This window comes from Dipteris shenzhenensis, chromosome 9 (assembly GCF_047967505.1).
Source record: "Dipteris shenzhenensis isolate YYH24624 ecotype China chromosome 9, Dip_SZ_1.0, whole genome shotgun sequence".
NCBI classification, from domain to species: Eukaryota; Viridiplantae; Streptophyta; class Polypodiopsida; order Gleicheniales; family Dipteridaceae; genus Dipteris; species Dipteris shenzhenensis.
The window spans coordinates 19,107,606-19,135,021 of record NC_141604.1 but is presented as its reverse complement, the minus strand read 5'-3'; the positions used below and the strand labels follow the sequence as shown (position 1 = coordinate 19,135,021).

At 42.8% G+C, this 27,416-nt stretch overlaps 1 protein-coding gene across 1 annotated transcript; it reads left to right on the top strand.

The window, feature by feature from the left end:
- Positions 1-5,363: 5,363 nt before the first annotated feature.
- LOC147898325 (serine/threonine-protein kinase STY46-like) lies at positions 5,364-27,106 on the top strand. Its single transcript, XM_087379145.1, has 7 exons — positions 5,364-5,572; positions 6,926-7,040; positions 25,643-25,749; positions 25,898-26,017; positions 26,270-26,336; positions 26,588-26,698; positions 27,038-27,106. The coding sequence occupies exons 1-7, from the start codon at positions 5,364-5,366 to the stop codon at positions 27,104-27,106; spliced, it is 798 nt and encodes a 265-aa protein (XP_087235271.1).
- The last annotated feature ends 310 nt before the right edge of the window (positions 27,107-27,416 follow it).

Below are 27,416 nucleotides of genomic sequence, written 5' to 3'. Positions count from 1 at the left end.
TATAGATCCTAAATGCTTCCTTGTGGAATTAAATGTGCAGTTGTCATAAGCACTCCCCATGCTTAAAAAATGTGAACTATAGATCTTAAGCAAATTAAGTTGAATAAAAAATTTATTCCTTGGCCAAAGCATCATCAATAAGCTATTTATCACCATTGGAGAGATAGCAAATGTGATGTCCACCAATCTTGATGATGCATTGTGCATCTTGGCATAGATATACAAGTAAAGTAGCATTCACCAAAATAAAATTTTTACCCCAACAAAGAGAAGAGTAGCATAGTATGGAGAGCGAGGTAATATTTAAATGCACCCCACAATGGGCCCAAATTCTACTTTGAATAGAAGGAGAGGAAGGTGATGGTAATACATTATATATCACGGTCAAATTTTATCTGTGAGAGATATTTAATTAATAATATAGACTACATGTTGTCATCATCTCCATTAATATTGCAACTACACATTGCAAGTTATTGTCATCTCCTCCTTCTTTGTCTCTTGCAATCGAAAGTTGCTTTCCTTGTGCAGGTAGCAATGTGTATTTGTCATCAGTACTCCCCAAGCTTGAGAAATGCATACTATATATCTAAAGCAAGTTAAGTTAGAACAAAAAAAATCAAACTATAGATCTTTAGCAAGTTAAGTTAGAATTGAAAAGTCAAGTTACCATTAGTATACCCCAAGCTTTAAAAATGTAAAATATAGATCTCAAGCAAGTTATTTTAGAACTAAAAGGTTAGGTTGTCATTTGTACTCTCCAAGCGTAAAAAATGCAAACCATAGATCTTAAGCAAGTTAAGTTAGGATTGAAGAATGCAAACTATAGATCTTAAGCAAGTTGTGTTAGAACTGAAAAATCAAGTTGTCCCATCATACTCTCTAAGCTTTAAAAATATAAACCATAGATCTTGATCAAGCTAAGTTGGAACTTAAAAGTCGAGTTGTCTCATCAGCACTCTCCAAGCTTTAAAAAATGGAAACTATAGATCTTAAGAAAGTTAAGTTAGAATTGAAAAATGCAAACTATAGATGTTAAGCAAATTAAGTTAGAATTAAGTCATCAGTACTCCCTAAGCTTTAAAAATTGCAAACTATAGATCTTAAAAATGCTTTTGTGTGGAGGTAGCAATGTGTACAGTCTCCCCAAGCTTTAAAAATGCAAACTATAGACTTAAGCAAGGTAAGTTGAACTTAAACTTCCTTTCTTTGCCAAAGCATCATCAACAAGCTATTTATCATCATTTGAGAGATAGCGAATATGATGTCCACCAATCTTGATGATGCATTTTGCCCCTCGGCATAGATATACAAGCAAAGTAGTATTCACCAAAATACAAAATTTACCCAAACAAAGAAAAGAGTAGCATAGTATGGAGAGCGAGGGAATATTTAAATGCACCCCACAATGGGCACAAAATCTACTTTGAATAGAAGGAGAGGAAGGTGATGGTAATTTACATTATATATCATGGTCAAATTTTTATTTTTGAGGGATCTTTAATCAATAACATAGATTGCATGTTAGTATCATCTCCATTAACATTGCAACTACAGATTGCAAGTTATTGTCATCTCCTTCTCTATCTCTTGCAATCAAAAGTTGCTTCCTTGTGGAGGTAGCAATGTGTAGTTGTCATCAGTACTACCCAAGCTTAAAAAATGCAAACTATAGATCTAAAGCAAGTTAAGGGGTCGAGAGTGCATCAGGGTCCAAGAGCGAAGCGGGGATGCGATGCAGGTCTGAGCACGACGAGGTTCAGGACGATGTTGTTGCTTAGGCATCGAGGTCTAGATGCGATATGCGTTTGTGGTGGGGGTCATGGGCACGACGAGGGTAGGGAGGGCGCGGGTGCTCAGGGCTGTCGGGACGGGGGTTTTGGACTAGCAGGTGCTCTGAGGGCTGGCATGGGCGTGACGAGGTTTGGAATTTTGTGAACCACATTGACAAGAGGTTAAGCAGGTCCTCCGTGGTGTCTTGTGGGCTGAAGACAAAAATCGTAGGCATATGCACTATGTGCCCTGGTGCGTGGTGTCTTGTGGGCTGAAGACAAAAATCGTAGGCATATGCACTATGTGCCCTGGATCCGTTGAAGCTTCCCAACTTCGCAGGGAGGGCTACGTGTTCCTAATTTGCGGCTCAAGAACATCTCTCTCTTGCAAATGGCTCCCTAGACTCACTAAGGGCCACGATCCCTAGGTGCTCATGGAACTAAAAAATGCAAACTATCGATCTTAAGCAAGTATAGTTAGAACAAAAAAGTCAAGTTGTCATCAATAATCCCCAAGCTTTAAAAAATACAAACTATAGATCTTAAGCAAGTTAAGTTAGAACTAAAAAGTCAAGTTGTCATTTGTACTCTCCCAGTGTTAAGAATGCAAATTACAGATCTTAAGCAAGTTAAGTTACGATTGGAGAATGCAAACTATAGATATTAAGTTAGGATTGAAGAATGCAAACTATAGATCTTAAGCAAGTTAAGTTAAAACTGAAATCAAGTTGACTCATTAGTACTCTCCAAGCCTTAAAAATACAAACCATAGATTTTGAGCAAGCTAAGTTAGAATTGAAAAGTCGAACTGTCTTATCAGTACTCTCCAAGCTTTTAAAGTGGAAACTATAGATCTTAAGCAAGTTAAGTTAGAACCGATCGATGTTTTCATTTCGATTAACATTTAAAGCCAAGGAAGGAGGGACATTTTTGTGTAATCATGTGGAGTATTTTGGTCACTTTTTACAAGATGCATGTTTAATTATCCATGACCTTATAGTTTGGATATGGATTTTCCATTAAGAAGGGTGCTACGAGATTTGGTCATGAAGACCCCCACATAAAATCTCATTCTCCAAGAAAGTGGTAGCAAACATGTTGAGTACAATGAGTGCTCTTGCATTTATACAAACATGTGCGTGCGCACCCATGGTTTGGCCCTATGTACTAAAGCTCATAGGATAAAGTATTTAAGGATAAAGTACTAGTAAAGGATGAGAAGGATGACATATATTGATTTTTTAATGGAATTCTTGTGAGTAATTGAGTTGACAGAAACATATAGAAAAAGAAATCCATGCTTTGTAAAGGTGACGTAGTACAATGATGTGAAAGGGTATGTTCTTTGATATGTGTTTTAAGAGGAGCAAACCCCAAAACGATACAAAGGGGGCCCGTTACAAAAATGCATATTTTACATTAGAGGTTATAAAAGGGTAATTAAAGAAACTTGACACTTACGATGAATGCTAAAACCTCTAACTTTACCATAAATAGAATTTCAAAGTAGCTACATTGTATCACTAACCACAATGAAACATCAACAATTTTTTATTTTCTTGGTAAGGGATGGGATTGGTGGAATCCAATAAGTTTTAAGGAAGCATTTGTGAGATATGTTAGATAGACAAGCACGACATAAATTGCTTACTTATGTTTGCATTATGATAATACATATAGCTAATCCTTGTCCAAGATATATGGAGAGAATCAAGATCATTTAGAAAGCTCATTTGAAATGTGTGTGTGTTGGTGACGTTCAAGCATATTGTGCTTGATGTTGGAATGGATGGTTACGAGTGGGAGCGATGGTGAGATATTCCAAGGTCACAAGGATAAAGCGAGAGCATCTTGTGGAATATGCTGAGAGAGGTTGGTTTTCACGGAGCTCGAAAATGAAATTGGGAAAGTGATGTTCAAGGAGAGATTAGCATAGCCATATCCTTTTTGACTAAAAAAACGCGAAAGCGGAGAGAAGAGGGTAGGCTAGGTGGCAGGAATATAGGTGGTAGTAGGAGGGGACGCGGGTGTTCGAGGGTGCAACATGGAAACAAACAAGTAAGGATCATACATCGAAGGGGGGGGGGGATGGGGGGGGGTCTTGATGAGAGTGAGGCATATTATATATATGCAAAGGGGAAATTGAAGGTCAGCAGACAAGGGGATAGGGGCAATCCAACACATGCCTATGTTAAGGGCATTGTTTTGTTGCGAGGAGATCGAGTTTAGAAATCGGGGAATCGAAAATCGGCTCGATGTGGAGGGGTGAGAAGCAGGCTGGGCAAGGCGAGAGAGACTATATACAATGAACTTGCAACATTTTCAACACATGCCTATGCTAAGGGCATTGTTTTGTTGCGAGGAGATCGAGTTTAGAAGTCGGGGAATCGAAAATCGGCTCGATGTGGAGGGGTGAGAAGCAGGCTAGCCAAGGCGAGAGAGACTATATACAATGAACTTGCAACATTTTCAACACATGCCTATGCTAAGGGCATTGTTTTGTTGCGAGGAGATCGAGTTTAGAAATCGGGGAATCGAAAATCAGCTCGATGTGGAGGGGTGAGAAGCAGGCTGGCCAAGGCGAGAGAGAGACTATATACAATGAACTTGCAACATTTTCATTTTCACCCGTAAAAGTATTTTCTAAAATCTGTAAAATTCTAGGCGAGGTAGTTATATTTTAGCTGAAAAATCGGCCAATTCTTGGGAAAAACCTTCAAATGTGGAAACCCCAAGTTTGGTGATGTGTTGAGAAGAACGGAGGCGGGGCGAGGCGTTACAAGGATGATAATAAGGAGTTGGGAGGGGGTATGAGGTGGCAGGTGACGTGGCAGGGGAGCTTAAATTTGGGGAGGGGGCCTTTGGGGGGCACGAAGGGGTACTTACTCATTTGCGATGAGGTCAAACAAAAATTGCCCAAATATTCAAAATCCCCATCTTCCAAAACTAAAAAAATCGCCAAAATAAATGGCCCAAAATTTTTTTTAAAGCTGTTATCAGAGGAAGGTGGCACACCTCATTTTGCATTTTTCATCATCATCTTCTTCTTCTTCTTCTTCTTCATCGGTGAAGCTTTCTGTTCATCTCCACCTCCATCTCCATCTCCATCTCCATCTCCATCGATCCTTCATCGCCTTCACCAGAAATGCATTTGCTTGCTTCTATTAATCCCTGTTCTTCCTCTGTCCACATTCATCCCCTCCTCTCCCACTGTAGCCGCCCCGATCGCCGCTTTCTTGGCCCTCCATAAAGCTGCTTTTTTCCTCCCTGCGAAATCCGTAGTTGACGCTCTGCGGCGCCGTTGTTGTTGTTGTTGTTCCCTCACAGCGCCGGTGATTCTGCCAGTTTCGGAGAGCAGGAACGCCGACAGACTCCCGCAGTATCGATTCGAGCACGGCTGCAGAAGTGCGAGTTGGGACTATCGACGCAGCGCAATCGATGGCTGTATCTTGGATTTCAGCTTTGCCATAAGTCGGACTAAGACCTGGTTGCGTGGCAAGTAGGAGATACCGTAAAAGCCACGTCGGGTGCCGAGCGCAGAAGAGAAGGGAAGAGAGACATAGACATAGCGACAGAAAAAAGGGGTAGACAATGGAAACAGAGGTGCAGATGGAAGAAGCAGAAAATAACAAGCAAGGCAGGGCTGGCGGCGACGTTTCTCCTACTAAGCAGCGGCAGGGGAAGAAAGCGGAGGTCTGTAATGAGGTCATAAAGCGTCTGAAGGAGTCCGGCAACGAGGCAGTCGACACTCCTGGGTTCTCAGAAGCACTTCATGCCCATTTCCTTCGGCTGCCTACGAGGTATCGTCACTTCTCTGTAATCATCTCTCTCAAATTGCAAGAATGGCTTACTTGACGTTGACACAAGTAATGCCAACATGTTGTGAGAAAGCTCAAGGGATCGTGATTTGGATGACTAAGCGTATGAAGAGGTTTCCAGGCTCTAGTCCTGAGCAACAGAGACGACACGTCTACGCTTTGAACAATTGCAAAGTTTACAACTCTCGAATTTAGAGTGAAAGGCAACTTCGCTCGATCTTCCACGATAGATCTACGGGCATTTCTGTTTATAGAAATGATAGCTCTTTAATGCTATTAGGTCCGAAGGTGGGATCTGTGGGATCTATGAAGCTCACAGGGCCTTTTCGCCATTCACGGGACGCTGGTTTTAGCCCGTGATATAGGGCACCTCACGCCTTAACGTGTAATGCAGCTGTACATCGAGGGCCATTCAGAGACATCCAATCTTTGATTTATGTGTGCTGCAAATTCCCATTTATCCATCAATATTGCTTTCGTTGTGACCGGTTCTTGGTTGGTGGTGGCTATGAGACCAATAAGGAGATTGCCGGAAGTTAAAGCGGGGGCGCATGCGTCACATTCATGTGAAACGTAGCTCAAATCAGGAGCTAGAAAATTATTTTTTTGGATACAAACTTGCTAGCATTCGATGTACGTTCGACTAAAGTATTGACCATTGATGGTGGAGGTTCTTATTTGTAACTTTATCCGGGCACTGATTTTTGCAAGATTTTTAAACGTGTCACGTGGAGGGGGGGGTGCAGCAGTGGTTGGACATCATTTATACGTTGCGGGTGTATGAGAGCAGGTAGAGGGGTGCCAGGAAGAATATTGAGTGTCACTAGGGTTTCCGCAAGGTCTGGCCTGCAGATCTCTTTTATATTTACAAGGATCATGGAATCCGTTGGTTTTATACCCCCCTGCACTAGTTGTTGGCACCTGCTCCGAGGTTACCAAGGCGATGAACCAGATCCCAGAGATGCAGGCTGCAAGGCAGCTAGCTTTATTTTCAGTGCCTCACAGATAGCTGACATTGTATCGTGTTCTTGACATATAATGCATACTTGTTTCTTTCGGCAGAAAAAAACTGTTGCAATCAATCAAATTTAGAAGACATTGTTATTTGAATTTGAACTTGTAAACATCCGAGAGATCTGGCAATTTTCAATGACTTTCTTTTCAATCTATTCGCAAGGGTTGAGATTGTCCTTCAGCTTGAAGATGTTCTTTTGTGTTCGGCAATGTCACCTTGAATCTTTGAAGCAAGGGCATAGTTGATTGCCGATACCTTTGTTCATGGGGAGGAAAAGTGGTTTGACTGGCATTCGATCGCTTGTGTTGTTCACTGCGCAGGTATTCATTGGATGTCAATGTCGAAAGAGGTGAAGATGTATTGACACACAAGCGATTGCTTGAACTTGCTCAGACTCCTGAAAACTGTCCAGCTTTTCATGTTAGGGCTGTTCATGTAAGTCTTAGAGAGCTAAGGTTATCCCTACAGTAATGTTTGTTAATAAGAAATGCAATTTTCCACTGGGCTATGTATATTCTTTTGTTGTGAAAGGCTTTCCGATTTATTTTAGTTTGCTATTTTTGTTCACGTGTTTTAGAACTTTGTCTTTATGTTAGATTGAAGACAGAGATGATTGAAAGTCTGTTTGGCTTATTCTTGTTTGTGACAGCATATACAAAACTAGTGTAAAAGCATGAATGCGGGGGAACATGTTTGCTGTGCTCCAAACAGAGAAATCTCTTTTTCGTTGCATGTGTACATGAGAATTGGCAGCTGGCAGGCTCATAAACATATAGTTTGTTCTTTCATTTGGGCTCATATTCTGGGCTGACTGTGCATGAGTGGCCGGCAGCTGCATCATAGGAGCTTGCAATCCCTTATAGGGGCCTCCTCCAGTGCTGGAAACTGGCCGCACGTGTGGGTTCAGGTCAGTCTCCAAACCCATTTGCATTGTAGTAGACACAAGGCATCATGTGAGATAGCCATTCAACGAACCATCCAAGAAAGAAAGGTAGGCAGCTATTGCAGGAAAGTAAGCAGCTGGCATAGGCACACAACACTTGGGCTCATTCAAACTAAATATAAAGATCCAATCCCCAGGTTCCATGATGGGAGAGGTGACTGCTGGGAGAGCTCAGAGTTCATGATTGTTTGGTGCATGGGGACAACATGATGGAGAGGGTCTTTTTGGTCTTCCTTAATTCTCGCTGAGTCACCAGGTGATGAGCCAAGTTTGACTAACCTTCGTCTCCTTGTTTGAGTTTATGCTTTTCATGCGTGGGATGAAACCTCAGTCGTAAAAATACAGCAGAGACACTCTCATTTGCTCTCCCTCTCTCCCTCTCTCCCTCTCTCAACAGATACACTAGGGCCCAGGACAACAGTCGGGCTGGACCCCCCCGAAGGGTTTTATTACTTGAGAGAAGAAGGAATACATGAGTTCAGTGTGGAAGCTGCTCATACAAATCCAAACGTGAATGAATTTCATTACATGAGCTCTAAGGCTCCCCTTCTTGGCAACAAGCCACTTGTCAATTTCTACATTACTTTCCTAATTACATGCCGCTAAGGGCAACTCTGGAGTCTTCGAAGCACTTGGTCATGCGAACCGCCCCCTAGACTCTTGTTAGGGTCCATTGCGCTTAGGAAAATCACTCTTCCTAGTACCTGCAACAATTAATTAAAGCGCATCACCATGGTACCGATTAATTGTTAGCACTTTGCATGCAAATAATACACTGTGGACTAATTCTAGTCACGGTGGGCCTCCCCACTGAACACATGTGCACACATAACAAATATAAAAATATATATTTATTCTCTGGTTGACCGAAGTCAACACCCTTGATCATAATTAAGGGGCTTTGACCAAGGGTTGACCGTAGTTAACTCTCTTGGCGCATGCCAAGTCTCGTTAATCGAAGTCAACACTCTCTGACCGTAGTCAGCTCTGTGGTTCTCTGGTTAACCGCAGTTAATCCTCTTGGTAATAAACCAAGTCTCCTCCACCAAAGTCAGGTTTACTTGACTAGAGTCAAGTATCTTTGACTATAGTCAATTGTTTGACCATTAAAAGAACTCTTTGACCATAATTAACACATATGAAAACTCTTTAATTATGATCAAATAAATGGTCAACTATACTTTGACTTAGGATATTTACATGATGACATCCCCTCGGCTTCTATTCAGTTAACCTCAACTGAAAAGCTTCCTTGTAACCATTCAGAAGCTGTGGATGATCGGACAACATGTCTTCATCCATCCACTTGGCATCTAATGCCGTATAATTCTGGAATTTTACAAGATACCTGTAAAACTCCTTGCCTTGAGGGCCTTTGCGTACAGTATGGTACACAATCTGCTCTGGCTGAAGGACCTCTTCTAGCTCGTCCACTTTTGGTGGATCCTCTGATACTGGCTCTGTAGGCTCTGGCCCCTGAAATTTCTTTAGAAGACTCACATGGAATGCATTGTGAATCCTTCAATGCTCTGGCAATGCTAACTTGTATGCAACCTCATTTATTCTTTCTGTTACCCTGAAAGGGCCATAATATCTGGAGGATAACTTTGCATACAATTTCTGTTTGCTTTTAAACTTGTGGAGCCTAGCTTTCTGGAACTTCAAAAGTACCCAATCCCCTTCCTTGAGATCTAGTTGTCTCCTATGCTTATCTGCAGCTCTTTTATGCTTCTCTTGAGACCTTTCAATTGCTGTCTGGACTTGGCTGTAAGCTGTCTGGAGGTTTCTCACAAACTGATCAGCTGCAAATATTTCATCCTTGGTCCTCAAGATAGGTGGCAGAATCACCTTCCCATAAATGACCTCAAAGGCGGCTTTCCCTGTAGAGTTGTGTACTGTATTATTGTAAGCAAACTCTACCAATGGTAGGTACTTTTCCCAGTCTGAACCTTGGTCACCCACATAGCATTTCAGCATATCCAATGCTGTAGAGTTTGCTACTTCACTTTGACCATTTGTCTGGGGATGGAAAGAAGAGGACAAATTCAGATTCGTCTCGATATTATCAAACAAAGCTCTCCAGAATAGACTGTTCATTCTGGGATCTCGATCACTGACAATGGACTTAGTCATACCATGGTGCTTAAAGGCGTGTGCCATATGATTTGCCTTTAGGTTTTGCGAACCGGAATGAAATGAGCTTGCTTGCTGAATCTATCAATGATAGTCGAAATCCCATCATTCCCTGACTTTGATCTTGGCAAATAAAAAATGAAGTCCTTTGTAATACTTTCCCACGGTGCCTGAGGCACGGGAAGAGGCAGAAGTAGGCCAGGTGCCTTCCGTCTATCATACTTCACTTTTTGACACGAAAGGCATTTAGTAACAAATTGATGTATATCTTTCCGCATTCCTGGCCAAAATAAATACCTCTCTAGTGCTAGAGTTATTGCTGTAATTCCTCTATGTCCAATATAGGGAGGTGCATGGCATTCCTCCAAAATCTTTTTCCTCATCTCCTGGGTGATGCATAGGCAGTCATCTTTCATTAGATACCCATCTTTCAGGGAATAGTGATTGGTGGACTGCCCCTCTTGCATTTGCTGTAAAATCTCGCCAAAGTCTTGCCAAAGTCTACGTCATTAGCATATTGCTCCCTCATGCCTTCCGGGTCTTGATGATAAGCAATAGTCACATTGTTGACCTTGGGTCTTTGGGACAAGGAATCTGCCACTCTGTTCCGAATTCCTGGGGTATGGACAATCTGAAAATGATACATTGACAGCATATTTGCCCCTTTCATATGCTTCTCGGAAAGTTTTGACTGGGTTAGAAAATATCTCAGACTTTGGTGATCTGTCTTAACAGTAAAATCTGCACCCAAAAGATAGTGCTTCCATGTATGGATGGCATGGATTACAGCTGTAACTCTTTCTCATAGATTCCCAGATATCTCTCTGCATCCTGGAGTCTCCTGCTCTCATAGGCCACTACATGACCATTCTGATGCAATGCAGCCCCAACACATTCCCCACAAGCATCACAATCCACATCAAATGGCTGATACAAATCTGGAACTATTAAGATTGGCTCTGTGGTCAGCCTCTCTTTGAGTGTGATGAAGGCTGTCTTCTGAGGAATTCCCCATCTGAAAGCTGCATTTTTCTTAGTAAGATTGTGGAGCGGAGCGGCTATATCTGCAAAATGCCTGATAAATCTTATGTAGTAAGAACATAGGCCTAGGAAACTTCGAACTTCATGGACATTTTTCAGCTCTGGCCATGCGTGAATGGCACGGATCTTTGCCGGATCCATCCGTATCCCATCTTTGGATATTATATGCCCCAAGTAATGGATTTCTTCCAGGAAGAATTCACTTTTCTTGCTGTTTGCATAGAGCTGATGATTTCTCAGCTCTTGAAACACTATAGCAAGATGTTCCTTGTGCTCTTCTTCGGACTTAGAAAAGATAATTATGTCATCGAAGAAGGGACCAGTGAACTGTCTGTAGGGTCGGAAGATACAATCCATTATCCTATTGAAAGTAGCAGGGGCATTTGTCAATCCAAAAGGCATCACCAGATATTCATACAACCCAAAAGTAGTGCGGAACGCTGTCTTGTGCACATCTTGAGGCTGTATCCTCACTTGGTGATAGCCACTCTTTAAGTCTATCGTGTTGAAAACGGAAGCTCCATTTAACTGGTCCAGCACATCATCAATGCGCGGAATAGGAATCTATTCTTGATGGTCATTTTGTTCAGTATGCGGCAATCGACACACATACGGAATGAGCCATCTTTCTTCTGTACTAGCAGTACAGGGGAATAAAAAGGAGAAGAACTGGGCTGAATCAACCCCTTGGACAACACGTCCTGCACTTGAGTCATAATCTCTTCTCTCTGAGTTGCACTAACTCTATATGGGGGCCTATTGGGTGGCTCGTTGCCAAAAATGAGTTCTATGCCATGATCCTCAGGCCTCTCAAGGGGTAGCTCCCTTGGCAAAGCGTCAGAAAAGCAATTTTCAAGAAACTGAAATTTATTATGATCTGCCTCACTTATTTCAGCATGCATTTCCACATCTCTCTCTTTTACAAAATCATGTAAGCTGAAACTGCAGACTTTATTTCTTTTCCAACAGAACTATTTGATACAATGAGAATAGTTTTCCCTCTATTCCTAGCAACCACACAATGTACTTTGCCCCTATGTACAAACTCTAGCACTCTTTCAGGAAGAGTCAACTTCATTGCCTTCAATGAAACCAAGGCATACCCAAGACTACATCATCATGTTTTAGTGGAGAAATGAAGAAGTCTTCTTGATCCATATAATTGTGTACATGAAGACGGAGCTTCCCTATCAAGGGAGTGACTGGCACAGGGTTCCCACAGAACATCTGATCAGCATTCAAAGCCCTGCCCAACTCCTCCGTCTTTATTCCTAGCCTCAGGGCTAGGTCCTCTGATATGAAATTATCAGTAGCCCCTGGATCAAATAAAATCAGCGCTTGTTGGTCTCTGACTTTGCCCCATGATAGCAGCAATTCTCGTTCTTTTGGGTTTGAAACATGACCCAATATGTCAGGAATTCCTCTTGCCATTGGCTTTTGCGGTCCCCGTGGCTTCTTTGCCTCTTTTCCCTTCGAAGTTGAAAGCTTTTCTGGGCACTGGGCAGCCACATGCCCCTCTTTGCCACACTCAAAAGCATTTCCCATCTCTGCGAACTCAGCTATCTGTTCAGGAGTGAATGGGGATTTGCCTTTATATGTCTTTGAAAACTGAGTACCCCTCGGCTTCTGAGGCTGAAGCCCTTTCTTTTCAACCTTGGGATACTCTTTCTTTTTTGATTTTGAAAAATCAGTTTTCTTCCTTTCAGCACGTCCTGCATGCAAGGATAGTACTGTAGATGGATCTTGTAACGGCACAAGACTAGCTACTGAAGCTGAATGCATAAGGTCTTGAATGTTCTTTGCCCCCAAAGCATTCACTACTGCCTGAATTCTTGGACTGAGACTGGCTCTATACTTTTTCATTTGGGTTCCTTTGGAGATCTTTTTAAAAGGTGCAACCTGCAAATAAGCATCCCAAAACTTTTGGTTGTACACATCCACTCTATCTCCTACATCCATATGCAAATTGTCCTAATCTTGAAGAACATGATCTCTAAACTGTTTAGGCATAAACTGCTGGTAGAAGGCTTTCTTGAAGTCCTTCCACCTCTTTGGGGTTGACCCATCTGTGGTCTGTGCACTCCACCATGCACTAGCTGTAGCTGTCAAGTGCAAACTGACCATTCTTAACTTGGAGGATTCCGAAAACTTTTCTGTACCGAAATCAGCATCAAACTGCCTGATGAACTGCAATGCTTTGTGTGTATGACCATATTGTCCATTATAGGTCATAAACTTGACAGATTTACCTCCCTCTTTGAATTCCTTGGTCTCTCTGGAAGACTTTCTCTTCCTAGACTTCTTGTGTTTCCTTCTTTTCCTGCATGGTTTATCTGATAAAGAAGAAGATACAAAAGTCGAGCTCGAGGTAGACGGTGAAGGACTGGGAGATCGGTGATGATGCCTCGATCTCTTCTTGCTATGAGACCGTCCCCTATGAGATCTCTCTAGCTGTACAAGAGAGTGTGCCTCTGGCATTGGCACATCATATGCTGCATTAGGCATATTGTCTACTTGAAACAAATGCTGAGCTCTAGGATCCCCTCTGAGATTTTCCATCTCTTGCATACGAGTGCGTACTATCTGCTCAAATTCTTGCTGAGTTTGTTGCACACTTCTCTGTTTTGGATGTGCATCCCTATCGTGTGAATCCCACTGGATAGGTGATTGAGCCATTTTCTTACAACTTGTCTGAGATCTGCAAGTTTCTCACACACACTATGTATGCAACTGATGCACGTTGCCTTTGCTTTGCAGAAAGAAAGTACCTCAACAAGAGGTGTCGTGCATTCACAACTTGTGCCAGTAATGGGCTGCCAGCTCAAAGCATAATCCACAAAATTGCCAAGGCATCAACAACTATATTGCCCCTTTTCTGGCTGTTGCAAAAAGCACTCAGAATGCATCTGACTCATCTTTTCCTGAGCACAAAGGCATGCATATTATTTTTCTGCAAATCTCTGATTTTACTGTGTCTCTGCTGCTTTTCTGACAGTAAATATTCTCTCAGATAGGTGTAAACTGCTGGCAGAAACAGTCTTTGCAACCTTTGGGTGTGTCTCTCTGTGTGTGTGTGGGGGGGGGACTAACCAGATAGGTAACTATTGGTTACTCTAATCAGACTGACTGGTTCTGGTTAGTCTGTGACTGGATGGTTACCGTTTGGTCAAACTGACCAGACTGGTTCTGTTCTGGTCTGGTTACATTGACAGACTAGTTAGTCTGTAACTTGACCACTAACTTAACCAAACTGGCTAACGGAACCAGTCTAGTGTAGTTAGGCTGTCCTCTGACCAGATCTCTAACCAGGGTCAGCCAACTGCAGTTAACTTGACCAAGGTCACACTAACCCTTCTGCCAACTGGCTGCCACGTGTCAGTGCGCCACATCAGCTCTGAGCTGGATGCCACGTGTACTGCCACATCGGCACCACATGTGTGCACCACGTCATCTGTTGACCTGGATAGCGCCACGTCAGCATATGCCACGTCATCATGGCTGCTTGCTTGTGTGCCACGTGTCAACCCTCTGCCACGTCAGAGAAAAACTTAGACAAAGTCCCGTCACGCCGTCGCTTGCAACCTTGCGTAGATCAACATGATGGTCGTTTTTTGTTTGGCACAAAGATCTCGCACAGCTTCCGTCTGATGCATATTGGCGTAAGAAATTCGCTTGCAATCTCTGCTGGTTGGGCATCGTATCAGCGTCTTCTAGAGACCTTTTGCGATGCTGCCCTTGCGTCGATGGTCATAGCTCACGTGAAGACGTCGCTAGTCATCGATGCTTTCTACGATGCCTTCGTGCTTGTACTTCCGTTAAATTATTCACTCCCGTGGCGCACTCTTTGCATAGACTTCTATAAGGCACCAAATAATTCCACGGTGCTCACGCAAGGTGACAATTAGCTTTCTGTAGGCAATTTTAATGCCACGAATACTATCGCCTTTAGCAGGGCATGTGATTCGACGCAAGAAGCCCAAAATCACCACGAGTGTACACGCAATACCCAAACAGTTACGTCACTCGTGATTGCTTCCATTCGTTCTGAGGTGTCCTTATGCCGTCACGATATGCTTTGCCTTAGTTCACGCCTTACTGCTGGATCGTCACAGCCTAAAGAGGCCATGAGCCTTGGCTCTGATACCAATGAAACCTCAGTCGTAAAAATACAGCAGAGACACTCTCATTTGCTCTCCCTCTCTCCCTCTCTCAACAGATACACTAGGGCCCAGGACAACAGTCGGGCTGGACCCCCCAAGGATTTTATTACTTGAGAGAAGAAGGAATACATGAGTTCAACGTGGAAGCTGTTCATACAAATCCAAACGTGAATGAATTCCATTACATGAGTGACTGCACTATGTTGTGTTTTTAGAGGATGAGTTTGGGAATGTTCGTGGATTCATCTAGGTATATGAATTCCATTACATGAGCTCTAAGGCTCCCCTTCTTGGCAACAAGCCACTTGTCAATTTCTACATTACTTTCCTAATTACATGCCACTAAGGGCAACTTTGGAGTCTTCAAAGCACTTGGTCACGCGAACCGCTCCCTAGACTCTTGTTAGGCTCCATTGCGCTTAGGAAAATCACTCTTCCTAGTACCTGCAACAATTAATTAAAGCGCACCACCATGGTACCCATTAATTGTTAGCGCTTTGCATGTAAATAATACACTGTGGACTAATTCTAGTCATGGTGGGCGTCCCCACTGAACACATGTGCACACATAATAAATAGAAAAAAATATATTTATTCTTTGGTTGATTGAAGTTAACACCCTTGATAATAATTAAGGGGCTTTGACCAAGGGTCGAGGCGCCTTAATTATAATCAAGTCTCTCCAATCGAAGTTGGCACAACTCTCCAACTGAAGTTGGCACATCTTGGTTAACCGTAGTTAACCCTCTTGGCGCATGCCAAGTCTCATTGACTGAAGTCAACACTCTCTGACTGTAGTCAGCTTTGTGGCTCTTTGGTTAACCACAGTTAACCCTCTTGGTAATAAGCCAAGTCTCCCCGACCGAAGTCAGGTTTACTTGACTAGAGTCTAGTATCTTTGACTATAGTCAATTCTTTGAGCATTAAAAGAACTCTTTGACCATAATTAACACATATGAAAACTCTTTAATTATGATCAAATAAATGGTCAAGTTTGCATCAGTTAATTTCTTACTTTCAAATGCTATGCATCCCACAGCAAGGTGACTGACATTGCCTCAACCACAAAGGGTCTGGCTAGATTAACAATTTGCAACATGTGAGCAGGAGTAATCAAATTTTTGATGGTTTCAAAACTCTTATGTAGCCGCTGACAATTTCACATTTGCATTCATCTATCTCCTTTGCTTTTAAAAGGTTAGACGTATATTAGCCAACTCCCAATGGGTTCCCATGTCTCCCTTTGAAAAGAGATACAAACTAGGCCATGAGAGAAACCAATCCTTGTGAATTGGTCATCTATTTGTTTGTTTCCTCTAGGACTCTGCTTTCCAAGGTCTGCACACTTTTTTTCCTTGACCTTGGGTAATGGAAGCATTGCGGCTGCTCCACATAGCCTTCCAACTCTACATGTTCATTCAGTAATGCTGACTTCACATCCATGAATTAGATGGGCTGTTAATGATGTGCTGTAAAAGTTGTGTGCGCCCAAATTGTATGTAGTAAAAGTGAGAGAGATGTGCCCAGGATGGAGAAGTCCAGAATAACTTCGGTTGGAGAGACTTGGCTATAATTAAGGCGCATCGACCCTTGGTCAAAGCTCCTTAATTATGATCAAGAGTGTTGACTCCGGTCAACTAGAGAATAAATATATATTTTTATATTTGTTATGTGTGCACATGTGTTCAGTGGGGACGCCCACCGTGACTAGAATTAGTCCACAGTGTGTTATTTGCATGCAAAGCGCTAACAATTAATGGATGCCATGGTGGTGCGCTTTAATTAATTGTTGCAGGTACTAGGAAGAGTTATTTTCCTAAGCGCTACGGGAGCCTAATCAGAGTCTAGGAGGTGGTTCGCGTGACCAAGTGCTTCGAAGACTTCAGAGTTGCCCTTAGTGGCATGTAATTGGGAAAGTAGTGTAGAAATTTGACAAGTGGCTTGTTGCCAAGAAGGGGAGCCTTAGAGCTCTTGTAATGATTCATTCTACGTTGGATTTTGTATCAGGCAGCTCTACGCTGCACTCTTGTAACAGATTCTCTCTTCAAGAAATAAAATACCTTCGGGGGGGTCCAGCCCGACATGTTGTCCTGGGCCCTAGTGTCTTTGTTGAGAGAGGGAGAGCAAATGAGAAGTGTTTTGGCTGTCCTTTGCAAGAAGTATTTCATTGGTATCAGAGCTATTGGTTCATCTCTTTCCTTGGAGATGACAGTCTAAGAGAATTGGACGCCACAAATGGAAAAGAGTAGCAATCCACAGCAACGTGATCAAGCGGCTCATTATGCATAAGATCACAAGCGTGAGTGGTTAGGTGCACGGATAGCTGAAGTGATGAAGGCCTCGGGAGCATATTGATGATCCGGTTGAGTCACGCTGATTAAATGCATCAGGCAATTGCTCTCCGTGAGGCAACGCAAGGCTAGGCGTCGATGAAGACCGGGTAGACGAGATGAGTAGCAGGTGCTGCTCCTTGGCTGTAGACGATTGACAAAGGACCCTACGTATGGCGAAGGCAACCAGCCAGACAGGGGTGCATAGGTAACGTCTCCACGTAGGCACATGGTCGACGGAAGGATGATGGTGATCATCCTTAGCAAGATGCTTCCATGCAGAGCGATACCATCACGCTGAGAGACGTCTTCATGTGAAGACAATTCCTTCGAGAGGGCACACGTTGTGAAGCTTCTGTCCAAAAGCAAGCGATGCTTCGTGACGCAGATTCGTCATATGCTGAAGATCCCGCGACGTGCGAAGCTGATGATCTGTAGAAGGCGCGACGCGCGACGTCGACCAATTCACAGCCAGAAGGTTTGGAACCTTAGGCTTGATGACGTGGCAGACCTGACACGTGGCGCTGACATGGCAGGCCTGAGAGATGCTGACGTGGCAGCCAGCTCAGATGCTGACGTGGCAGGACATGTGATAGGTGACATGGCGCCCACATGTGTGTGATTGACATGTGGCATCCAGTTAGCTGACCCTGGTTAGAGATATGGTCAGAGGACAGCCTAACCAGACTGTCTAATTAACTAGACTAGACTGATACAGTTAGCCAGTTTGGTTAAGTTAGTGGCCAAGTTACAGACTAACTAGTCTGTCAATGTAACCGGACCAGAACTGGACTGAACTGGTTAGTGTAACCAGTAGTTACCCATCTGGTTACTGTCCCAAAAAAAAAAAAGACAGTTGCAGAGACTGTTTCTGCTAGCAGTCTTCACCTATCTGAGAGAGTATTTACTGTCAGAAAAGCAGCAGAAACACAGTAAAATCAGAGATTTGCAGAAAAAGAATATGCATGCCTTTGTGCTCAGGAAAAGATGAGTCAGATGCATTATGAATGCTTTTTGCAACAGCCAGAAAAGGGGCAATATAGTTATTGATGCCTTGGCAACTTTGTGGGTATATGACTTGAGCTGACAGCCCGGTACTGGCATAGATTGTGAATGGCTCAATCACCTCGCCAGAGGGATTCACAAGATAGGGATGCACATCCAAGACAAAGAAGTGTGCAACAAACTCAGCAAGAGTTTGAGCAGATGGTACGCACACGTATGCAGGAGATGGAAAATTTCAGAAGGGATCCAAGAGCTCAGCATTTGTAGCCTAATGCAGCATATGATGTGCCAATGCCAGAGGCACACTCTCGTGTACAGCCAGAGAAAGAGAGATCTCATAGGGGATGGTCTCATAGTAGGAAGAGATTGAGGCATCATCACCGATCTCCTAGTCCAACACCGTCTACCTCGAGCTCGACTTCTGTATCTTCTTCTTTATCAGGTAAACCATCCAGGAAAAGAAGGAAACACAAGAAGTCTAGGAAGAGTAAGTCTTCCAGAGAGACCAAGGAATTCAAAGAGGAAGGTGAATGTGTCAAGTTTATGACCTACAATGGACAGCATGGTCATACAGACAAAGCATTGCAGTTCATCTGGTAGTTTGATGCTGCATTCGGTACAGAAAAGTTTTCAGAATCCTCCAAGTTAAGAATGGTTAGTTTGTACTTGACAGCGACAGCTAGTGCATGGTGGAGTGCACAGACCACAGATGGGTCAGCCCCAAAGAAGTGGAAGGACTTTAAGAAAGCCTTCAACCAGTAGTTTATGCCTAAACAGTTTAGAGATCATGTTCTTCAAGATTGGGACAGTTTGCATATGGATGCAGGAGATACAGTGGATGTGTACAACCAAAAGTTTTGGGATGCTTATTTGCAGGTTGCACCTTTCAAAAAGATCTCCAAAGGAATCCAAATGAGAAAGTACAGAGCAGGTCTCAGTCCAAGAATCTAGGCAGGTGTGAATGCTTTGAGTGCAAAGAACATTCAAGACCTTATGCATTCAGCTTTAGTAGCTAGTCTTGTGCCGTTACAAGATCCATCCACGGTATTATCCTTGCATGCAGGACGTGCCGAAAGAAAGAAAACTGATTATTCAAAATCAGAAAAGAAAGAGTATCCCAAGGTTGAAAAGAAAGGGTTTCAGCCTCAGAAGCCGAGGGGTACTCAGTTTTCAAAGTCATATAAAGGCAAATCTCCATTCACCCCTGAACAGATAGCTGAATTTTGTAGAGATGGGAAATGCTTCAAGTGCGGCAAAGAGGGGCATGTGGCTGCCCAGTGCTCAGAAAAGCCTTCAACTTCGAAGGGAAAAGAGGCAGAGAAGCCATGGGGATCGCAAAAGCCAATGGCAGGAGGAATTCCTGACATACTGGGTCATGTTTCAAACCCAGAAGAACGAGAATTGCTGCTATCATGGGGCAAAGTCAGAGACCAGCAAGCGCTAATTTTTTTGATCCAGGGGCTACTGATAATTTCATATCAGAGGACCTAGCCGTGAGGCTGGGAATAAAGACGGAGGAGTTGGGTAGGGCTTTGGATGCCGATCAGATGTTCTGTGGGAATTCTGTGCCAGTCGCTCCCTTGATAGGGAAGCTCCGTCTTCATGTACAGAGTTATGTGGATCAGGAATTTTTCTTCATTTCTTCACTAAAACATCATGATGTAGTCTTGGGAATGCCTTGGTTTCATCGCAAGGCAGTGAAGTTGAGTCTTCCTGAGACAGTGCTGGAGTTTGTGCATAGGGGGAAAAACCAGCATTTAGTTGCCATGAATAAAGGGGAGACTATCCCCATTGTATGTGATGTTATATGTGGTAAGCAATAAAGTCTGCAATTTCCGCGTACATGGTTTTTGTAAAAGAAAAAGAGAATGATATGCATACTGAAATGAATGATGCAGAAAGATAAGTTTCAGTTTTTTGTAAACTTTAAAGATTGCTTTTTCGATGCTTTGCCAGGGGAGTTAACCCCAGAGAGACCAGAAGATCATCAGATAGAGTTAATCCCTGGTAGCGAGCCACCCAATAGGCCCCTGTACAGAGTTAGTGCAACTCAACGAGAAGAGATTATGACTCAGGTGTAGGACTTGCTGTCCAAGGGGTTGATTCAGCCCAATGCTTCTCCTTTTCGTTCCCCTGTACTGCTAGTACAAAAAGATGGCTCATTCCATATGTGCGTCGATTACTGCGCACTAAACAAAATGACCATCAAGAATAGATTGCCTATTCCGCGCATTGATGATGTGTTGGATCAGTTAAATGGAGCTTCAGTTTTCAGCAGGATAGGCTTAAAGAGTGGCTATCACCAAGTGAGGATACAGCCTCAGGATGTGCACAAGACAGCGTTTCGCACTACTTTTGGGTTGTATGAATATCTGGTGATGCCTTTTGGATTGACCAATGCCCCAGCTACCTTCAATAGGATGATGGATCGTATCTTTCGACCCTACAGACAGTTCACTGGTACCTTCTTCGATGACATAATTGTCTTTTCTAAGTCCGAAGAAGAGCACAAGGAACATCTTGCTATAGTGTTTCAAGAGTTGAGAAATCATCAGCTCTATGCAAACAGTAAGAAAAGTGAATTCTTCCTGGAAGAAATCCATTATCTGGGGCATATAATATCCAAGAATGGGATACAGATGGATCCAGCAAAGATCCGTGCCATTCAGGAATGGCTAGAGCTGAAAACTGTGCATGATGTTCAAAGTTTCCTAGGCCTGTGTTCTTACTACAAAAGATTTATCAGGCATTTTGAGGATATAGCTGCTTCACTCCACGATCTTACTAAGAGAAATGCAGCTTTCAGATGGGGAATTCCTCAAAAGACAGCCTTCACCACACTCAAGGAGAGATTGACTACAGAGCCAATCTGAATCGTTGCAGATTTGTATCAACCATTTGATGTGGATTGTGATGCTTGTGGGGAATGTGTTGGGGCTGCATTGCATCAGAATGGTCATGTAGTGGCCTATGAGAGCAAAGAGACTCCGGCATGCAGAGAGATATCTGGGAATCTATGAGAAAGAGTTATTGGCTGTAATACATGCCATCCATACATGGAAGCACTGTCTTTTGGGTGTAGATTTTACTGTTAAAACAGATCACCAAAGTTTGAGATACTTTTTGACTCAGACCAAGCTTTCCGAGAAGCATATGAAATGGGCAAACATGCTGTCAATGTATCATTTTCAGATTGTCCATACCCCAGGAATTCGGAACAGAGTGGCAGATGCCTTGTCCCGAAGACCCCGGGTCAATAATGTGACTATTGCCTATCATCAGGACCTGGAAGGCATGAGGGAACAATATGCTAATGATGCAGATTTTGACGAGATTTTACAGCAAATGCAAGAGGGGCAGTCCACTAGTCAGTATTCCCTAAAAGATGGGTATCTAATGAAAGATGACAGCCTATGCATCACCCAAGAGATGAGGAAAAATATTTCGGAGGAATGCCATGCACCTCCCTATGCTGGACATATCTAGCACTAGAGAGGTATTTCTTTTGGCCAAGGATGCGGAAAGATATACATCAGTTTGTTACTAAATGCCTTACGTGTCAGAAAGTGAAGTATGATAGACGGAAGGCACCTGGCCTACTTATGCCTCTTCCCATGCCTCAGGTACCATGGGAAAGTATTCCAATGGACTTTATTTTTGATTTGCCAAGATCAAAGTCAGGGAATGATGGGATTTGGACTATCATTGATAGATTCAGCAAGCAAGCTCATTTCATTCCGGTTTGCAAAACCATAAAGGCAGATCATATGGCTAAGCTTTTCATGGCACAGATCTTTAAGCATCATGGTATGCCTAAGTCCATTGTTAGTGATCGAGATCCTAGAATGACGAGTCTATTCTGGAGAGCTTTATTTGATAACATGGGGACGATTCTGAATTTTTCTTCTTCTTTCCATCCCCAGACAGATGGTCAAAGTGAAGTAGCAAATTCTACAGCATTGGATATGCCGAAATGCTACGTGGGTGACCAAGGTTCAGACTGGGAAAAGTACCTACCATTGGTAGAGTTTGCTTACAATAATACAGTACATAGCTCTACAGGGAAAGCCCCCTTTGAGGTCATTTATGGGAAGGTGATTTTGCCACCTATCCTGAGGACCAAGGATGAAATATTTGCAGCTGATCAGTTTGTGAGAGACCTCCAGACAGCTTACAGCCAAGTCCGGACACTAATCGAAAGGTCTCAAGAGAAACATAAAAGAGCTGCAAATAAGCATAGGAGACAGTTAGATCTCAAGGAAGGGGATTGGGTACTTTTGAAGTTTGAAAAAGCTAGGCTCCGCAAGTTTAAAGGCAAACAAAAAGTGTATGCAAAGTTATCTCCCAGATAATATGGCCCTTTCAGGGATACAGAAAGAATAAATGAGATTGCACACAGGTTATAATTGCCAGAGCATTGGAGGATTCACAGTGCATTCCATGTGAGTCTTGTAAAGAAATTCCAGGGGCCAGAGCCTACAGAGCCAGTATCAGAGGATCCACCAGAAGTGCATGAGCTGGAAGAGGTTCTGCAGCCAGAGTAAATTGTGTACCATACTGTACGCAAAGGCCCTCAGGGCAAGGAGTTTTACAGGTATCTTGTAAAATTCAAGAATTATACGGCATTAGATGCCAAGTGGATGGACGAAGACATGTTATCCGATCATCCACAGCTTTGGATGTTTACAAGGAAGCTATTCAGTTGAGGTCAACTGAATAGAAGCCAAGGGGATGTCACCACAATGTGGACTGCATTGATCTCCTCGATCTTCACTTTTCCTTTGTCCTCCCTTGGACTCTCTTCCTTTTGATTTGCACCCCAATTTGCATTCTTTTTCTTATCCTTTTGCTCTCTTTTCAGCTTGTAGCAATCCTTTTTCATATGGCCCTTCTTGCCATAGTGCTAACACTCAATGTTCCATGTCCTGGATTTGCTACGAGACTTCCCTCTTTCTTGGGAATTCCCCTTGAACTGTGATCTGCCCCTTTGCACATTTAAGGCTGCATCCTACTTGTTGTCGTCCATAGACTTCCGTCTAATCTCCTCGGCCAACAAGCTACCCACAACATCATCAAATTTCAGTACTCCACCAGGTGCGGAGTTACTGACAGCTGTACGGAAGGTATCCCACGAGGATGGCAATGAATATAAGAGAAATATTGCCCTTTTTCTCCACCATATCCTCCGGCTTCGGCTTCGCCTTCGCTCCCGTTATCATCTTCCACAATTGCCGAGCCACTAAATGACTCCAGATCTTCACCTTCCAGATAGGATAATTAGTCCGATCCAGTTTCCCAGACTCTCCGAAGTTAGGGATGGTGAAAGAAGGAACTCGACCAGAGGAGAAAGAAGGGGGAGAAGGGGCAGAAGAGGCTTTTGCTTCTGAAATTGACATCTCTCTTGCTAAACCACACATCAAAGTTGAAAAGCAAACTCAACCGTCTATAGACAAGAACTCTGTAGGCACCTGACTGAGCTTGAGTCACCCTCCTTCTCGCAAGGGCATGGTCCTCCAGTCGTGGAAGTGGATTCCCTAGATCCTTTGAATCAAAGTCGTCCTTCAGCAAGGTCCTTGCCTTCAAGCTCCCACACTTGTGAGCCTTCTACTTGGGCTCTAATACCATGTTAGAAATCGACCAACAGAGGGTACACACATCGGAGGACTGATAGAATAGCACAAGAGCTCACACAGTGTGTGTGGTGAGTGGAATCACAAACTTCTTAACTTTATGTGCTTCAAATAGATGGGCAGATTAGTAAATAGACAATGATTCAGCCAGATATAGAAACCACCAAAAACAATATATATCTGTCCAAAGCTATGGACACAAGATCCAGAGTCCTACTAGATGTGGTCCTTTGATCTTACCACAAGGTACTTCTACTAGCTGCCGGATATCTTTTGAAGTCATTTTTACTCTTTTTTGTTGTCATCTGTTGGGAGGTGTAGGAATGCAATGCAAACTGAATAAGCACTATTTTCATTGTTTTCTCTAGTCAAAACAGTTGCCGTATGAAATTTCATGGGTGAGTCTATTCTTGTAGCCCTCTGGACTTGTTGGAATAAAAAAAAGACAAGCTGCCTTGTTGCCAATAACTTTTACGTGCATGCTAGGCTGTTATGTTGGTGTGAAGTGCTCTCACATTGTTGCGAGTTGTGTGCCTCCAATTTGGAGCAAATTTCAACAATGGAACTAACTGTAGTAGCTGTTCATGCCTTCAGATTGCCTCGAAGGATTCACGGGCACACGGTATAGTCACTTAATATAGGAAATGTTAAAATGAACACATTATTTAATTACAAACAAAATGGAAGTTTTTCCCTTGTACTGGGGTTCTGTTGTCGAGGTTGCAATACAGCATAGTTTCAGGGAACAGGAACTTTCCGGGAATGTTGGATGCCGGAATGGGAATGTATCGGGCAGGGGGAATGGGATAGGATCACCATGTCATGTGACACATCATCAAATCACGTGGAAATATAACAAAATATGAAAAGAACACCACTTTTAGCAGCTCTAAACTTTCCATTGCAGCTCTAGGAACGTGGAATGCCAAATTTAGGTCTGGAACGCGTTCTTGGAATGACGTTCCCTGGTAACTCCCTGTCTAGAAACGTTCCAGGGACATTGCAGATGTTTCCGTGTTGTCAGCCCTATGGTGTTCCAGACGTTCCTGTTGTTGGAATGCTGTTCCCTGGGGTGCTGGGTTTCCAACAGTCTTCCAATACTCCCTCTCTTTCCTAATGTAATTGTGACAATAGTAGACTCTTTCCCACTAGAGAGTCCTACTATAGCCATTTGTTCTTCTAGTCTCGAATCTTGTGCCATGCATTCTGTTTAGATGCAGTTTCAGTTCTGTATTTTGAGTAAATTTTTATTCTCTTTTGATTCGTGAGGAGAACTGGAACAGTTGCATAACATATACATGGTATCTGGGCTGGTGCTGACTTAAGTTTCTGACAGATGTATTTTGGTTGTATGTTTAAGACGGTTTGTTGAGACTTCTAGCTACTATAGTACCATATTCTGCGTAGGGCAGGTTGCTTTGGAGAGCTGCTTCATTTACGAGAAGTGTGCAAGATAGTACCTGTATTTATTGTTGAAAAGTGGACCTTCTGATCATCAGGATAAACCCAATTTTGGAGGGGAAACGTCATGATTAACAGGGAGTAAATGAACCAAGACCATAAAATGTTAGCTTGCCACAGCTCTGATATGCAAGACATGCTGGTCTTTATTTCAAACACTTGCAGTGTGCATTCATGATATAGTTTAGGTTTGGCCTTTCTTGGATGGTCTGCAATATTTCTCTGCTTATTTCCCTCTACCCTTGACTCAGCTTGACGAATACTTGCATGATTTTGTTCATCCAACAGTTTGTGTTGATACCTGACTTGCTTTCATGGCTTATTGCTATGACAGGTCCTTCCTGTTGCGATGGAGAATCTTGAACTTGCTTCTTCAATGAATGCATCTCCTAAGCAGGAAGATGTCTTGGGTTCTATAGGCCGCGTTCCACCCAGGCAAAGGTTGGCTGCTTGTATGTCATCTCAAAGTTGGTATGGATGACTGCAACTGTAGAAATGATTGAGTTCTTTTATGTCAATGTTTGTATCCAAATCTTTGTCATGGTCTAATCCAGATGAATCCTTATTTGTTTATCTGTATTGCAATCAGTGTGCACCCTCCTCCTTCCTTTGGGTCCTCTCCTAACCTGGAGGCACTTGCGTTAGAGTTGAATAAGTCATCGCCTGTCGATGAGGAGAAAAACAGCAATGGCAGTCATTCTCTTTCAAAGTAAGAGCTAACCAAAGCTTGAGTGTTCCGATTTGCAAGTTAACTTTTAAAACAAGGCATCTATACTAATTTCATTTAACAAAGCGTCTCAACGCATCATTTTTGTTGACTTCTACGAGGAAAATATCAATGCTGATATGTAACTTCAATCCCAAAATTTACAAAGCTGTAGTTTTCCAAATCAAAGAGCTAGCCCTGTAAGTCAGTTGTAGTCTCTGAATTTGATATGGTGATCTGTGTTTTTCTTCCAAGGTTTCCGCATATGCCCATGCATGAAGTAACCTTCTCAACATTGGATAAGCCAAAGCTCCTTAGCCAGGTGTGCTTACAAGAACCGTTTGCTAATAATCTTTACAACTCTTTGACATAATCAAGAAATACTCATTGTGTTAAAAGTCAGTAATTTCCTTGCTGCTTACTCTGAAATGCAAAGTACTCTCTTTTTCATGCATGCTTCAAATGTTGTTTGTTTTTCTTACATTATTCTCTCACTTCCCTATGCTCTTCTTGTACCTATCCTGATGTTAAGGACCATCGCTTTCTGTTTTGACATGGAAATTTGCATCGCAGTTATCCTCCTTGCTGGCAGACATTGGGTTGAACATCCGGGAAGCTCACGTATTCTCAACTGATGATGGGTATTCACTGGATGTATTTGTTGTTGATGGTTGGCCAACTGAGGTGAGAGATCTTATGATACGAATAGACCCTTGTTATGTATCTTTTGTTTCCTTTCACATATCAGTTGCGCTGCCACCACTATGGATCATATGGGGGGTTTTGGTTGTTTGGATAAACTTTACTCTCTCTGCCTGTAGAATTCATTGATTGTTTCACAAAGCAGGATATTGATACTTTAGGAGGGGGTCTGAATTGCTCTAGGAAGTATTGAAGAAACTGGATAAAGCTAGAATAAATATATAATATCCTGAAGTGAGAGATTGTTCTGTGTACTTCAGGGGGATATGTTTAAAATGGCAACATCTTATTAATTCCTTTATTGTGTTCTGTGATGAGCAGGATGTACAAGAGTTGCACCAGGCCCTGGAAACTGCTCCAGCTCGTCTAGAGGTAATTTTTGATACTTGACAAATATACTTGTTTGGGTTTCTCATATGTCAGAAATCTGTATTATAAAATGCACGTGGCTTCACAAAACTTGGAATGTTGTAAGGTTAAGGTGACCAATTTACTGGCTCAACTGGCTTGATAAGGGGGAGTAGAGGGGAATCCTTCAGTAGCAAAATTAGGAGTACAAAGTGGTTCAGACCCTTGAAAGGACAAGACCTAGTACCGAAGGCATACACAATGGATAGGTACATGTAGTGTTTTGAAGAGAATCCCCTAGGTAGTGTTTCAAATAGAATCGTCTATGCAAGAAGCAGTAGATGGACTATCC